General features: G+C 40.7%; 1 protein-coding gene across 1 annotated transcript; it reads right to left on the bottom strand.

Annotated features, from left to right (window-relative positions):
- Positions 1-549: 549 nt before the first annotated feature.
- SLC46A3 (solute carrier family 46 member 3) lies at positions 550-13,116 on the bottom strand. Its single transcript, XM_030447836.1, has 6 exons — positions 13,036-13,116; positions 12,608-12,826; positions 7,054-7,927; positions 6,532-6,615; positions 4,934-5,090; positions 550-3,199 (listed from the first exon to the last, which is right to left on the bottom strand). The coding sequence occupies exons 2-6, from the start codon at positions 12,797-12,799 to the stop codon at positions 3,112-3,114; spliced, it is 1,395 nt and encodes a 464-aa protein (XP_030303696.1). The 5' UTR covers positions 12,800-12,826; positions 13,036-13,116; the 3' UTR covers positions 550-3,111.
- Between the last annotated feature and the right edge of the window lie 474 nt (positions 13,117-13,590).

Here is a 13,590-nt window from a genome sequence, read left to right as displayed (position 1 = left end):
GGGGTTAGCCAAACTGGAAAGAAATGGTGCATGTAAGAAGACTGTGCAAGAATTTATGCTGTTAATAAAGCAATGGGAGTCAAACGAGACTGAGGCAAAGAGCTTTCTGAGTTAAGAAGATATGCTTGGTAGTGTTGCAGTGTATTCAGCCAGGGCCGGGGCCTGGGCCTGGGCTTCCTTTTCCCTGCTTGTACAACCTCATTCGGCAAGGCAGGCAGCAGCCTGCAGGGGCACTACATGCGAGGTGTACCGGCAAGGGGAGCTGGAATAGACCTGGCCTTGGAGGAAGGCACCTGCAGATCCACAGATCTGAGAGGTTCCACACACACACACACACCCCCTCCATGGTAACACACCCCCCAGCACTGCCCTTGCTCTGCAGTTCCCTGCCTCTTCTTGGTGCTGGTGTTCTGGGCAGCATCTCCTCACCATGCAAAATAAGGAGGCAAAAATGTTTGGAAACTACTCTTATGACTAGAAAAAAACCAGATACCATAGTGCTGCTGCTTCTGTTTATAGAAGTGTTTCTTCACCATTCATCCCGTTGACCATTTGTCAAAAAACAAAGCAAGAACTTCAAATACAACATAAGAGTTTAAAACAATAAACTTCATTATTAATTTATGTCAAAACAGTTTGCATTCATATACAAATAGAACATTTTTCATTGTGCAAGATTTAGATTTAATAATCTGAAGTGCATTAGTACCTGTTTTCCTCAGCCTGCACCATGCTAGGCACTTAAAAACACAGTTCATACCCTTCATGTGATTTGACTTAAATTTCCAGTCAGTTCTAAATGCTGCACCTACCAGAAATACTTCACAAACAGCACGTGGTTTGTACAGCAAAATCAAAGCACAACAAATCTAAAGTGTAAGTGCTTGTTATCATCTGGAGTGATCCAACGCCCTGTGGAACAGGATTGTTCTGTTGCTACCTCTGAGTGCAAGCAGATGTGGGCATTGGAGAGGAAATGAAGGCACACACCCCTTCTTAGTTTCCTTAATTTTTTACAGGCAGTTTTGTGTGAAACAATTTCATAAAACCTTACATAACTGCATAATGAAGATGCAAAGAAGACAATGTAATCCTTGTGCTGAAATCCTTTACATCATTGTTTTCTTAATCTATTTAAAAGTACTCATTATTAATATTTTGGACCCGCTGGCTGCTGTAAAACTCAGCTTGCTTCTCCAACAAGTTGGCAGCAACTTGGGCACCTCAAAGAAGGAGAGTTAAGTAGTTTTATTAACTGGCCTCTAAACTAGCTAAGAAAAGCTAATCATCTTTAATTGCCAACATCAGCTTTGGTAGTTCAGGACAGAAGTGTAAGAATGGCTAGAGTTATTCACTTGTGCAAATATTCATTCCCCTGTCCTGGATCAAATGCACTCTTTTCACCAGTGATGGTCTCCTGGGTAAACTCCCCTTTACCCTGTTTTAATCCTATTCCAAACTTCTCAGTGATCCTGATAACATAGCTTGGAAACAATGCTGTTTTTCAAACAGAAAGAATCCACAATAGTACCATGATATGATACTAATTTTTTCAGCAGAGAACTACTGAGAAACTGAGGAGTTCTCTGTTCACATGATGGATATTAATGACTGTAAGCAGATCACGGATTCCACAGCACATGCTGTGTAATTCTTATCCCATGCTGTGTGCATGTGAAGTCAGTTTCCACACCAGTTTTCTGACAGTGGATGTCAACCACTTAATGTGATTTTGATTTCTGTACCTAATCTGTTGTGGGGGAAGACAGTCACATGCAACCTACTGGCACTTTCAGGGATGAGAATTAGTTATCCAACTCTGAAAAAAAAAAGATGGGAGTGATCCTTAACATGGTGTTATATTTACACTTCTGCACATTCCAGAAGCTAATACTCTGGATAATTTCTACTTAAAGATCTCAAGCAAGAAAGTGAAGAGTCAGTGCAGAAACTGATTTCTAGGTTTGGTAGTCTCACCAGTTTGCACTGTGGCCCTGGGCAAGTCACTTGTCCTCTTGATTTTCTCTCTGTCTGCAGTGGGGAGGATAAAATCTTTTATGGAAGGAGGTTCTTAATAGCATGTGTAAAGTGCTTTGAAGCTGAGAAATGCTGTTCAAGTTATCACAGGGTGTTTTCGCTGCAAGATGAGTAAGTACATGATCCAGATTTGGCCACCTCATTTCAGGGTTGTTAAAAAAATAGTCAGAAACTACTGAAAAGAAATGCTATAACAGCATTTTACTAGAAGAAACATTTAACCTAAGTTCAGCCAAATTGACTGGAAAACAAGCAATAACTATAGGACAAAAATAGAGGTGTCTGTATGCAGTCCTAATACATGGAAAATGATAAATATCCAATAAGGCCTCTGCAAAATGTAGGCATAGGCCTAACATCACAGTCTGCAAGCTGGAAATTTTCCAAGTATGATGGTTCTGTGGGAAAATCCATTTTAAGAACCAAGTCACAGGCAAGGTTCACACATCATAAATTATACTTGCACAAACACTCTGCTTATACAAGAACAGTAAATCTGCTTACATCAGGTGCAAGTACTGCCTCCTGTTTGGTTGCCTTCTGAAAAAAGTACTTTTTAATTTAGTGATTTAGGCAGGTTTGAGGTCTTCATCATTAGGACAGGCCATTAAGATGTACACAGCAGACTGCATCCTCAGCTGGCATGAGCTCCACTGGCTCCAGCAGAATTGCCAGCACCCTCTGAGTTGATAAGCTTATCTCTGTCACCCCACTGAGAATGATACAAGATCTACCACATGCACAAGATGTATCACAATCCACAGCTGACGTTCTCAGGCTTAAGAAAGGGTAAGTGGAAAGAATATCATCCTACCTTATTTTTTTTCTTCATGCTGAAAGCAGCACTAAAATCTCCACTGCCAGCCTATTTGCATAGTTAAGTGTACAAGTTAGCATTATTCAAGTGCTAAAAAGAGACTGGATAAAGACTGCTACCAAATTAGTGCTTATTGCTGTAGGGCCACTTTGAGATGCCATCTGCAAATGTTGTGTTATTTCTATGGTTTCTGCATGACAGAATGGTCTCTGCCACTGCATGTCAGATTAGAAAACACAGGTAGATGAATCCTTTGTTCAACTATCAATACTCTCTATGCTGGATACTTCTTCAGGTACAAGCAGAGCCAAGTCCTCCCCATTCCAGCTTGTGCACAGAAGCCAGCTGCAAGACACAGATAAGAGAGATAACTTTAGCTGAGACAATTAAGTACGGCATGCTGATTCAGCATCAACAAACACCCTCAGTAGTTCTGAGTGAACAAAAGCAATGATGGTACTTGCAGTTATTGCACAAGTTAAACATCTGCTGCCTTTGATAAGGCCACAAAGATGATCTGGAGCACTTCTCCTATGAACACAGACTGAGAAAGTCAGAGTTGTTTAGCCTGGAGAAAAGAAGGCTACAAGGAGAACTTAAAACAGCCTTCCAGTACCTGAAGGGTTCCAAAGAAAAGCTGGAGAGGGACTTTTTCAAGGGCATGGAGTGATACGATGAGGGGAGTGGGTTTAAACTGAAAGAGGGGAATTTTTAGATTGGATATTTGGAAGACATTCTTTCCTGTGAGAGTGGTGAGATTGGCACAGGTTACCAGAGAGCCTGTGGATGCCCCATCCCTGGAAGTGTTCAGGCTGGATGGGGCTTGGAGCAACCTGATCTAATAGGAGGTGTCCTTGCCCATGGCCTTCCAACCGAGGCCATTTGATGCTTCTATGATTATGATTCTATGATAAGCACTAAGCTCCTATTCCTGATTCATTATGGACTGCAACAACTATCCATTCTGCTCTCAAATAGTAACACTGCATGACACTTTCAAAGGAATGGTTTTAAGAGAAAGGTTATTCAAAGGGTGGCATATCTGAGACACTAAAGACAAGGAAAAGAAAAACAACTTTCAAAAATTTATGGTTATGGTGGACAACAGTTCATATTGCAGGATGGACTTAATGATGGTAAGCATCTGTTGTCTTTTGCACAGGATAGAATTTTTTTTAACAGAAACTTTACCATACAGCACTGAACTGAATTAAAACTAGTATTTAATAAACCAGAAGTATTTACTGTGCCTTTGTTAAGGTAACTAAATTCCTCACTTTTAAATTACTTTACTGAAAAGCATTCTCCACACTCAGCACAGAACCCTTTGCTTCAATTCCTTCCCATCAGTACCTTTGTCTTCAGTTACCACTAGGGTAGCTTCTCAGAACAAGACTGCATAGAATTCTGTAGTCAGGCAGGCACAGATTTGAAGGGATGTGAAATGTTATAAAACTACAGTATTAAAACACCCTATTTAAAACTTAGAATGTAGCAAATGTAGAGATAAAAGGTGACTGAGGTAAGTCAAACCAAGTCAAGGTATGCACATGTAGTCAAGGGTATGGAGCATCCCACTAGTGGTACACTCGGGGTGGATTTCAGTTTCATGGAATTAGGTGACAAGTTCACGGCACGGAGCTGAAAGGAGATGGCTGGATCAGGGCTGAGTATGGTGAAACTCTAACAAGGTGTAGGGGAGTATGTGTTCAGAGAAAAAACAGGAAAAGACAGCTACTGGCAGCTGCAGAGCCCTCAGAGGCTGCTCACAAGCCTCTGAGAGAAAGCAGCCCCTTATAAGCCTGGGGTCCCTCTCTCCTGACCGATCACCCTGGGGAAGACACTGCCATGTCCACTTGTTTCAGCTCTGCTCCACTACTAGAAACCCCCCACACTTACTCTAAGCTTGCTATACATCAGTACCTGAATTGGGTGGAAGGCTACACACAAAGAAATCCCACCACACTTGAAAGTACTGAAGTTTGAGAGCTACCACACTAAATGATTCTGCTTCAACTCTTGTCAGAAAAGAAATTCCCAGCCAAAACAGTTAGAAGCACCCTTTTTATCTGTACTTACCACAGGACAGACAGTGGAACTAGACAAAGGCCTGCTGACAAGAGGAAGCTAAAGCCTGAAAACCATGCAACGGTGGCTGCATAGAGGATGTTAAAAACCGAAAGTGCAACAGTGCCGGTCACAACTTCTAAACAGGCAATACAAGCAAACACAGCACCTGCCAGAAACAAAGAGATGGATTACAAAAAAAAAAAAAAAAAAAAAATTCAAAATAAAACCAAAACCATCTCAAAGTATTAAAGTTTTAAAACTTGTTTTGAAAGACCTAACTATAATATTTTAGCATATGCAAGTAATAAGCACCTGAGTATCATATCTCTACTACCAAAGCATCTTCCATGGGAACTCCTACAAAATAATTGTTTTTTTAGATGAAATAGCCCACAAAACTTTGTTCATGGGGACCATTTTTCTGTGCTACTATTCTGTCACCCTACCTACTTGCTTGAATCTGCATCTTACATGAAAGTCAAATAGTTCATCCTCACTAACCAAGTTCTGCACATCTGCATCCTTTACCCCTTCGAATAATCCTCTCAATTGTCACTCTTCCTTTACATTTTTCTCTCATTTCACCCTTCTATGCAGAAAAGGAAGGCCCTGATCCCACACAAACTGCTTGTTCAGCACATAGCCATCTCATTTTTGAAAGGAAAGTAGCAACTTTTTTTTGGACTGAACTACCCTTTGGAGTGGCTGTCCATCCCATAGTGTCACAGCATGATTTTTCAAGCTGAACTCCCACTCATGAGACTACAAACAAAACCACAATGGGCAAGCATAAAAGCATGACAAGAGGCAATCTGATTCCTGCATCAAACTACTCAAATACCCAAAGCCCTGAAGAATGCCAAGAAACTACAAAAACAAGAGGTGTTTGTTAGCATAGTTCAGTATAAAGAGATCTTTGTTTTAGTGTATAATGATACATTTTTTAAAAAATTAAACCAAACAGCTAAATGCTTCTAGAAAGAATATACTCCCCAAAATCTGGTTACAGCAAAATATGGGATACTACAGACATATTTTGAGGCCTGACATGGTTTTTTTCTGTGTTCCATATGGAAAGTACATTGGGAAGTAGCATGTTCCATTCTGGGGGGATGGATTTCACTTGCCACAGGCACCCATGAAGCTGGGCACATAGCTCAGGATCCAACTCTAATTGTTTTCAAGTGCTTTGAAGGTTGACCACCTACTGCTTACTTTCTAAATTACCAAGTATGACACTGACTAAGTAACAGATATACATCTTTCTCTGTATGTCAAAACCCTCTGAATGTAGAAGCACTTGTGAAATCACATCTGTGTAAATCTTGAGCATTCCTCTGCTTCAAGTTTACCATAGTAATTCTTTTTAAAGCAGTAGCTACTTTCAAGGTTGAAATTTGTGGTAGTTTCTAAACACAATGTTGTTTATATTAGATTTAGAATCAAGAGGCATTAATGTAAGAAAATAGGGTCTTATTACTTTAAAGAAGTCTAAAGAAAAGTAGTTCTAAAATGCCAATACAATCTGATTGTTTAAAGGTAATCTTAGTGCATCTCTGTTCTGAAATATCATATTATTGTATTGTTTAAAAATAATTACTACTCACCCTGTTCACCAGGGAGAACCACTTTTGACAGCATGGATCGGAGAACAGGAACAGGCATAAAGCAGAACAAAGATGGCACTCTCACTGGAATGCAACAAATCAGTCATGAGGCACTGAAGCAATAATCTTACCAGGATTTTACAAATACACTGCAAATTAATTAAACATGTACTTTGGAATGATCAATTCCCCAAGTAGTAAAAAGGCAAAGTCAAACTAGAAGTACACTGAGACACAATTATCCAAGCGGAGGAATTAATAAATACAATATATCTTTATGGCATTAAATCAAATAATAAGCAAGTAATTCTGTTCTCTCACCACAGACTTTTAATTAAATCTTTTAATTAATAAATTTTAATTAATCTTTTAATTAAATCCTAAATCAGTCTGACCCATCATTGTATTTTTCCGCTCTATGACCCATGGTACGTTCAATATCTGCCAACCATACCCACTACAGGTATCACAGCAGAGTTTTTATATATACTGTTGACCATGGAACAACTGAACCAAACTCACCTAGAAACATGAGCAGAGTAGTTTTGGCAAAGGCAGCCATGACCATCCCTCCAATGTAAGAAAATATCCCAATGAAGACAATATAAATATCTTTGAGACATTTAGAAAATAAGTAAACTCCTAAAAAACTGGTCAGAGAGACAGAAGTAAAAGCAGCTGCTCCATATCCAATGTATACCTCATTCCAGCAGAGTGGCTCATCCAGTTCATACAGAGTAAAAAGTGAACTCCCACCAATTACAGTAAAAAAATAAGTCATAAATGCAAAAAGTAACACAAAGATTAAAATTCTCTTTTTATAAGGGGCGGTTTTAAAAAGCATGTAAACTCCAGAAAATGTCTCTCTCAGAAGTTCTTTACAAGATAGTGGTTCCTGGTGCTGAGATTCAGAAACGCCGACTGTCTCTTGCAGAAGAAGTGTAATATAGATAATATTAATGACATGAAGCACTGATGCTGTCACAAATGTCCACATAAAACCTATTCCTCTTAGAAAGTAGCCAGACGACAGTCCTGCCAATCCAGACACAACTCCAAAAATCAGATCCACCACAGCTATTCGTGTTGTCTTCTGCTTCTCATCCTGACACACGTCTGCTATGAAAGCAAAGCCTCCTCCAAGGAAAGTTGCCATACTCCCAAACAGCCCAGTAATAAATGCAACCCCAAACAGGACGGAGAGTGACAAGGAAAAAAATGATATTACAGTGAGGCAAACATTAGCAATCAAAGCTCCCATTGATGGTAGAACTAAAGACCTTTTGCGACCCTGGTGATCTCCATTAGCTACAATCACAAAGGCAACTATAAGGCTAGGAATGGCAGCAGTTAGGTCAAGCTGCATAGTAAAAATAGAGGTTTTTTCTTGAACTTCCTGCAAAGAGAAAACAAAAATAATTGTAAATACTTAATACATTGTAAAAAGAACTATCTATAATAATATTACACTTACATAGTGATTCGGATGAAATATTATTCATAGCACAGTACATGCTTATAAGTTAGATATTGTATTATTATAAACATAATATATACAATATAATTTTATAAGATCATAGAACACTATATTATGTTATAATAAAATACAGTACATTACTGTGGGTTTATAAGAATTCATATTACAGTAATTGCTAATACAAAGGAATTGCATATTGAAAGACTCCCACTTTTGTGATTTTACCTCCAATATTCCTCAAATACGTTCCTCTAATATTCCTCAAATGTTATATGTTCAGCCAGGGCTTAATTTGTGTATTACAGTCTTATTAGTACTCTTGACAAAGAGGTTTCAATGGGGATGAGAGAACAATTCTTTTGAACATACACTTCCATGAGCTGGTGCTCATACTGTAAGAACCTCCTTCAGTACAGGGTAGGGCAAAAGTCCACTGGGCCTATTTTAATCTCTCATAAACCCGTAGTAAAATAGCCTTTGATTGAGGAACACCCTCCATGCTCCCTACTCACAGCAGATCACTTTTCTTTCCTAATAGTCACACCAAGAAGGTTACAAAGAAACAATTCACAGACCAGCGGATTGTGGGAGTAAACAGACCAGGATTTGCTCTGACATCCCAGTGTACAACGGTAGCAACAATAACAAAAAACACCGCCACAAATGCAAAACACAGCATTAAACTGACCCACAAATACGTGAATTAACTGATTTTTAAAATTCTGAAACTTTCCAAATCAGGGTTCTCTCTATAGATAAACTACAGCAGGTCTGCACAAAAGGAACAGAAGGAACACTATGACAAGAAACTGTAAACACCCATTATGAGGAAAAAAAATTCTGAGTTCTTTTTAACAGAACTACAAAAATCAAATGCAGCTGAAAATCAAACAGGTAAAACATGAATGGCTATAGAAAAAAGAAGTGCAGAAAAGTCAATTTAAAAAAAAAACAACAGCTATCTTGTTAGGAAAGCAGCTGCTAAATGTTGCTCAGCAAACTAATTCAGATCTTGCTTTTAATATATGCTGACAGACAGCAGCCACAACAACCCTTTCAAAGACAACCACCTGGTCAGACAGAAGAGCAGTGCAGGAAAAGGAATTAACTTCATTTGCACAAACCCTTTACATTCTGTAAGATAAACTTCCAGGTGCAGAGAGTAGTCAGCCTGGAAGTTTTCTACATGTGTTCTGAAGTATCACACTGCCTGGGGTTACACTCTTCCATCAGCAGCAGGTACAGCCATGCAAGTCTTTCTGAGCCATTCCCAGCCTCTGTTTGAGCCATCTGTATTCCACGTTTCAGATGTAAGGATCCAAAAGATGAACCTCTCCTAGAATTCCCAGTAATGTACTTGGGGCAATTTTAAAAGCTACTGAATGCTTTAGAAATGCAAGTTTATATTTACAGGCAAAGACTCTAAGTTTTTAGTTCAATGACTTTGTTTACAAGATACCAGATTTTATTGCAAAAGAAAAATTCAGCTGACACTGAGGCCCTCAAGAAAAGCCCTCGAGATCCCCAGCACTGTGGAGTCTTTTACTCTCTTCTTACAGTGTCTGACTACCTTAGGATTCATGATGTCCTGTCCACTGGACAGCACTGTAGTCATCCTGGAAGGGTCAAAACCATGAAGGCTGAGCAAACTGAGAAGCAAAATGATATTCTGATCATCCAGTTCAAAGACAACTTACTTGTCTATTCATGCGAAGACTAAAAGACAAAGTACAGAAAAACTCAAAGTGTAAAGTGCTCAACTGCCTACTTCATGGTTTTATAAGTCAATGGAAAGAAATATAGAAAAGGCCAGGTCAAACCCACATCTGCTTTAAAATCATGTAACTCTTTAACAGTAAATGGAACTTCATATCTTTGAAGAGAAAGGTCGACTTTTTCAAATTTGTAAATTCACTCTACTCTGAAAAGAAGCTAATGGTGGACAGAAATACCTCTTAAAATAATGGATTTCAAAATTAAAAGAATGAAAAAGAAGAAGCAATTAACTCATATAGAGATTAAATTAATAGAGAAGTATAGGACATGTACAGGACATGATAAACAGACAGGCTCATAAAGTTAAAAAAAAATTGCTGAGTAGCAAAGGACAGTGCATGGATTGTATAATAAATTGAATGACAATGTTTAATGATTAATAGTATAGCTTGTTCTGAGCTAAAAAAAAATATTATCCAAGCCAGTGACTGGAATGCTTCAGCTTGTATTCAAAGTACCTTTGAACTAATTTCTAATTTTATTATAAAATTATTAATTTCCTTCAAATTTTAAGAAATAAACTAATTGCTGCAGATTAACCATTTTGAACTCTATTCTACTTTTTTACAGACTCAGTCACAGAAGTGATTTTTGTCTTCAGTTTCCTTTGAGTTTGCTTTGAAACAGTTGAGATTAGTAAAAAGCCCCTTGATTCTCAGAAGGACTTGGACCAAATTAACTGTTTAAGGGAGGTTTTCTTCAAAGTTAATGCCAAACAGGGCCTGCTGGAAACACTCCCAACAGCAAAATTTACAGCATCTGTAAATCCAGAATGTGATCTCAACAAAGGTTTTGGAACTGCATTATTGGACCTACTCTTTTTCCCATACACAAGATTATTGCTCAGTACAGAGACAGAGTTCCACCAAAATTAATCCTTTTTGAACATTTTACATTCTTATACTATGGCAACAAATGTGGTATCAGAAATGTAGGCAAGACATCCAGAACACAGTGTAACTGTTCAAAAACTCATTCCCTGATGGCAATCATTGAAATAGAGGGAATGGAAATTTCACAGGAAAGGGAAACAAGTTATATTCAGCTACAGTCTTGAAGGCTTCAAATATCAAATTACTTATACTTTGTATTCTTCATGACAAAACCCCTGCAATATGTAGATTTACCACCACATGAATCAGAAATGCTGCCTAAACTTCAGCTGAAATTAAGCATTCTTCTTCAGTATTTTGCAAAAAGAAATATGTAGTCTTATATTGTGGACCACTGGTGATCACAATTTGAAAATCAGGTTGAATGTGGGGGATTTCTAGCAAATGCAAAGTGCAGAAATGCTTGTGAAATGCAGGTTTCTTGATGGACTCTGCAACTAGAACTGTATGCACCACATCCATTTTTCCTACAGTTTTCCCTTCTGTTGAAACAACAGTGTATCACAAAATGCCCACACACAGCACCAGACAAGGAACCAATACTAAGGAAAACACTTCGGGGGAGTAACATACAAACACTACTCAGACACTACTTATTATCACCTAATTAATTCCAATGGGTGTCAGACACTACCTCCTTCAGCTGATGGGTGAACCTAGAAGGAATGCTGGACTACAATTCTATTGGCCTTTTTACTTTCACATTCTTTCTACTAAGACTGGCTTCTGTCAGCTGAGGAAGAACCTTCACCAAGATAAAAATCCTGAATTATTTATTTGATCATCTTCAATAGAAACATGTACCATTAAAAAAAAAAATTATGACAAATAAAGTAGACAAACTCAGGTGTTCAGTCTTGTGCATATGCAGTGATTAAAACAGAATCTCTGATGTACATCAGATATTGATGTACAGCAATACGTGCCCTGGCACATAAGCAAAAATTTTCAAGTGCCCTTTTCAGCAGCATTGGGGAATGGCAACTGATTGTTTCTGTAACTCCATCTTCTGTGAAATTTACAGTCTGAGTCATCTACTTTTCTGACTCTACAGTGGTTTCATGTTCCACCTAACCCAACCTAACTGCCAGTTGTTGTTGCCAAGGATGGCTCTGTTGCACCTCTTCTGGAAATGTGTTTCCTTTGCCATCCCCATGAGAGATGCAACAATCATGTGGCCACAGAGTGTGTCAGAGCAATGCACTGCTTCAGAAAAAAAACAACACTCAAAAAGCAACAAACTGAAAAAAAAAAAAAAAAGATATGAGCTTTCTGTTAAATCAGTGTCCTGATAAAATCTAAACCATGGCCTTAACTGTAGACTGGCAAGATAAACACACAGTGGGCAGCAGCTGGGGGAGGAAAAGGAAAACAGTATCATCACCTCTTCTCCTGAGAGCCCAAAGTTATCTCTGCATAAGTGTAACATTAAAACTGCACTGGAAGTTCATGGGAAGAGATTCCAATCAGTAACTAGCTATACAGTATGGTAACAATGAAAAAGTGCTAAAAATGTAACTGGCTGACACTGGAAGTCACAGGGCCAGCTGATGGCTCATGAACACATGCATAACCACGGTTACTGGCAGGAGAAGCCTCCGGTGGCATGGTGGCAATGCCAGCCAAATGCCAATTTGGGCCCAATTGTTTCAGATTATTTTCAGCTCCCGTGAAAACATTAATTTCTCCCAGCATCTTCCTGGTTTTAACTGCTTATAACCAAACTTTAATAGTTTAAAAACAGTGCTAAGTTTTTAAAGCACCACAGCTACCTACAGTAGCAACACAGTGAGTCAGTAAAGTGAGTGCAGCTTACTTCTTTTCTTTGTATAAATTATTAAATCAGGTTATATACAAGGAGGTGACCTACACACCAGCTAATGGACTTACAGTTTATTTACAACTGTATTTTTTCTCTCCCCCCTCTTACCTTCTGCTTGATATAAGATGGGCTACTTTTATTCAGCTCACAGTGAGAGGCATTGCTGTCGCTTACGAAGGTGGAGTTGTACTCCTGCTCCCACAGCCGTCTGTAGATGAACTGCTGGGCCAGCGGGCCGGTCAAGGAGGTCGCGAAGGTGTAGATGAAAATAACGGGCTCCACGCACAAAACCTTCTTCATTTCTGGGCTTGGGGCTCAGTCCTGCACCTAAAAAACAACACGCACTTACTCACGACGTGAAACGCAAGCACCGGACCCGCTGCCACGCTCCGCCCCAGTTGCTGACAGCCCCGACCGGTCGAGGAGACCCCAGCATCGAGGACCCCCCCGGGCACACCCGCCCCGCTGGCACTGCCGCCGGCCTCAGCCCCGCGGAGAGTTCCCCCCGCCCGCCACCCGCTCCCCTCCGTCCGCACCGGCTCCCAGCGGAGGTCACACAGAGCCGGCGCTGCGTGACACCGAGAGGCGGGACGAGTCGGACAGCCGCGTCCCTCAGCGGAGGAGTGTCCCCCGCCCGCCCCCGCCGGCCCGGCACCGCCCCCCGAGCCCGGGCCGCAGGGAGGTCGGAGTTGGGCGGCTCCATCTCCCCCCGGTGCCGGCGGCTCCGGGTCCCTCCGCCCCGCGGGGCCTCCGGGCGGTGTTCTGCGGGCTGCGGGCTGCGCGCTGCGGCCTGGCACTGCGGGCCCAGCATGGGCGGCCCCCTCCGGGGCGAAGGGGGAGGGGCTCGGCGGTACAGGGCCGTACGTGGGGCTCGGGCTCCAGCCGCTGCTCCTACTGATGGCCGGGGGCGCGGTGGGATGCTGCTGGAAGTAACAATCCAGCAGTTTGGTGATTTCAGCAGCAGCAGCGTGTCAGACGTCGCTGTCACTCAGTGTTTACTGGGCTGGAGAGTTTCTTTTGGCGAGTACGCAATGAGGATGTCCCCTGCCCGCGGTGCCTCCGGCCTGGTGTGGCACCATAGCAGGGAACCC

Source organism: Calypte anna, chromosome 1 (genome assembly GCF_003957555.1).
Source record: "Calypte anna isolate BGI_N300 chromosome 1, bCalAnn1_v1.p, whole genome shotgun sequence".
NCBI lineage: Eukaryota > Metazoa > Chordata > Aves > Apodiformes > Trochilidae > Calypte > Calypte anna.
This window is presented reverse-complemented; position numbering and strand designations above follow the sequence as displayed.

Excerpts from the sequence above, each read along its gene's own strand:
- SLC46A3 (XM_030447836.1), bottom strand. The coding sequence starts at position 12,799 with ATGAAGAAGGTTTTGTGCGTGGAGCCCGTTATTTTCATCTACACCTTC. Across the intron at positions 6,616-7,053 it reads TACTCTGCTCATGTTTCTAG|TGAGAGTGCCATCTTTGTTC; the intron begins GTGAGTTTGGTT and ends GTTGCATTCCAG. Across the intron at positions 5,091-6,531 it reads GGTTCTCCCTGGTGAACAGG|GTGCTGTGTTTGCTTGTATT; the intron begins GTGAGTAGTAAT and ends TGTTTCTGGCAG.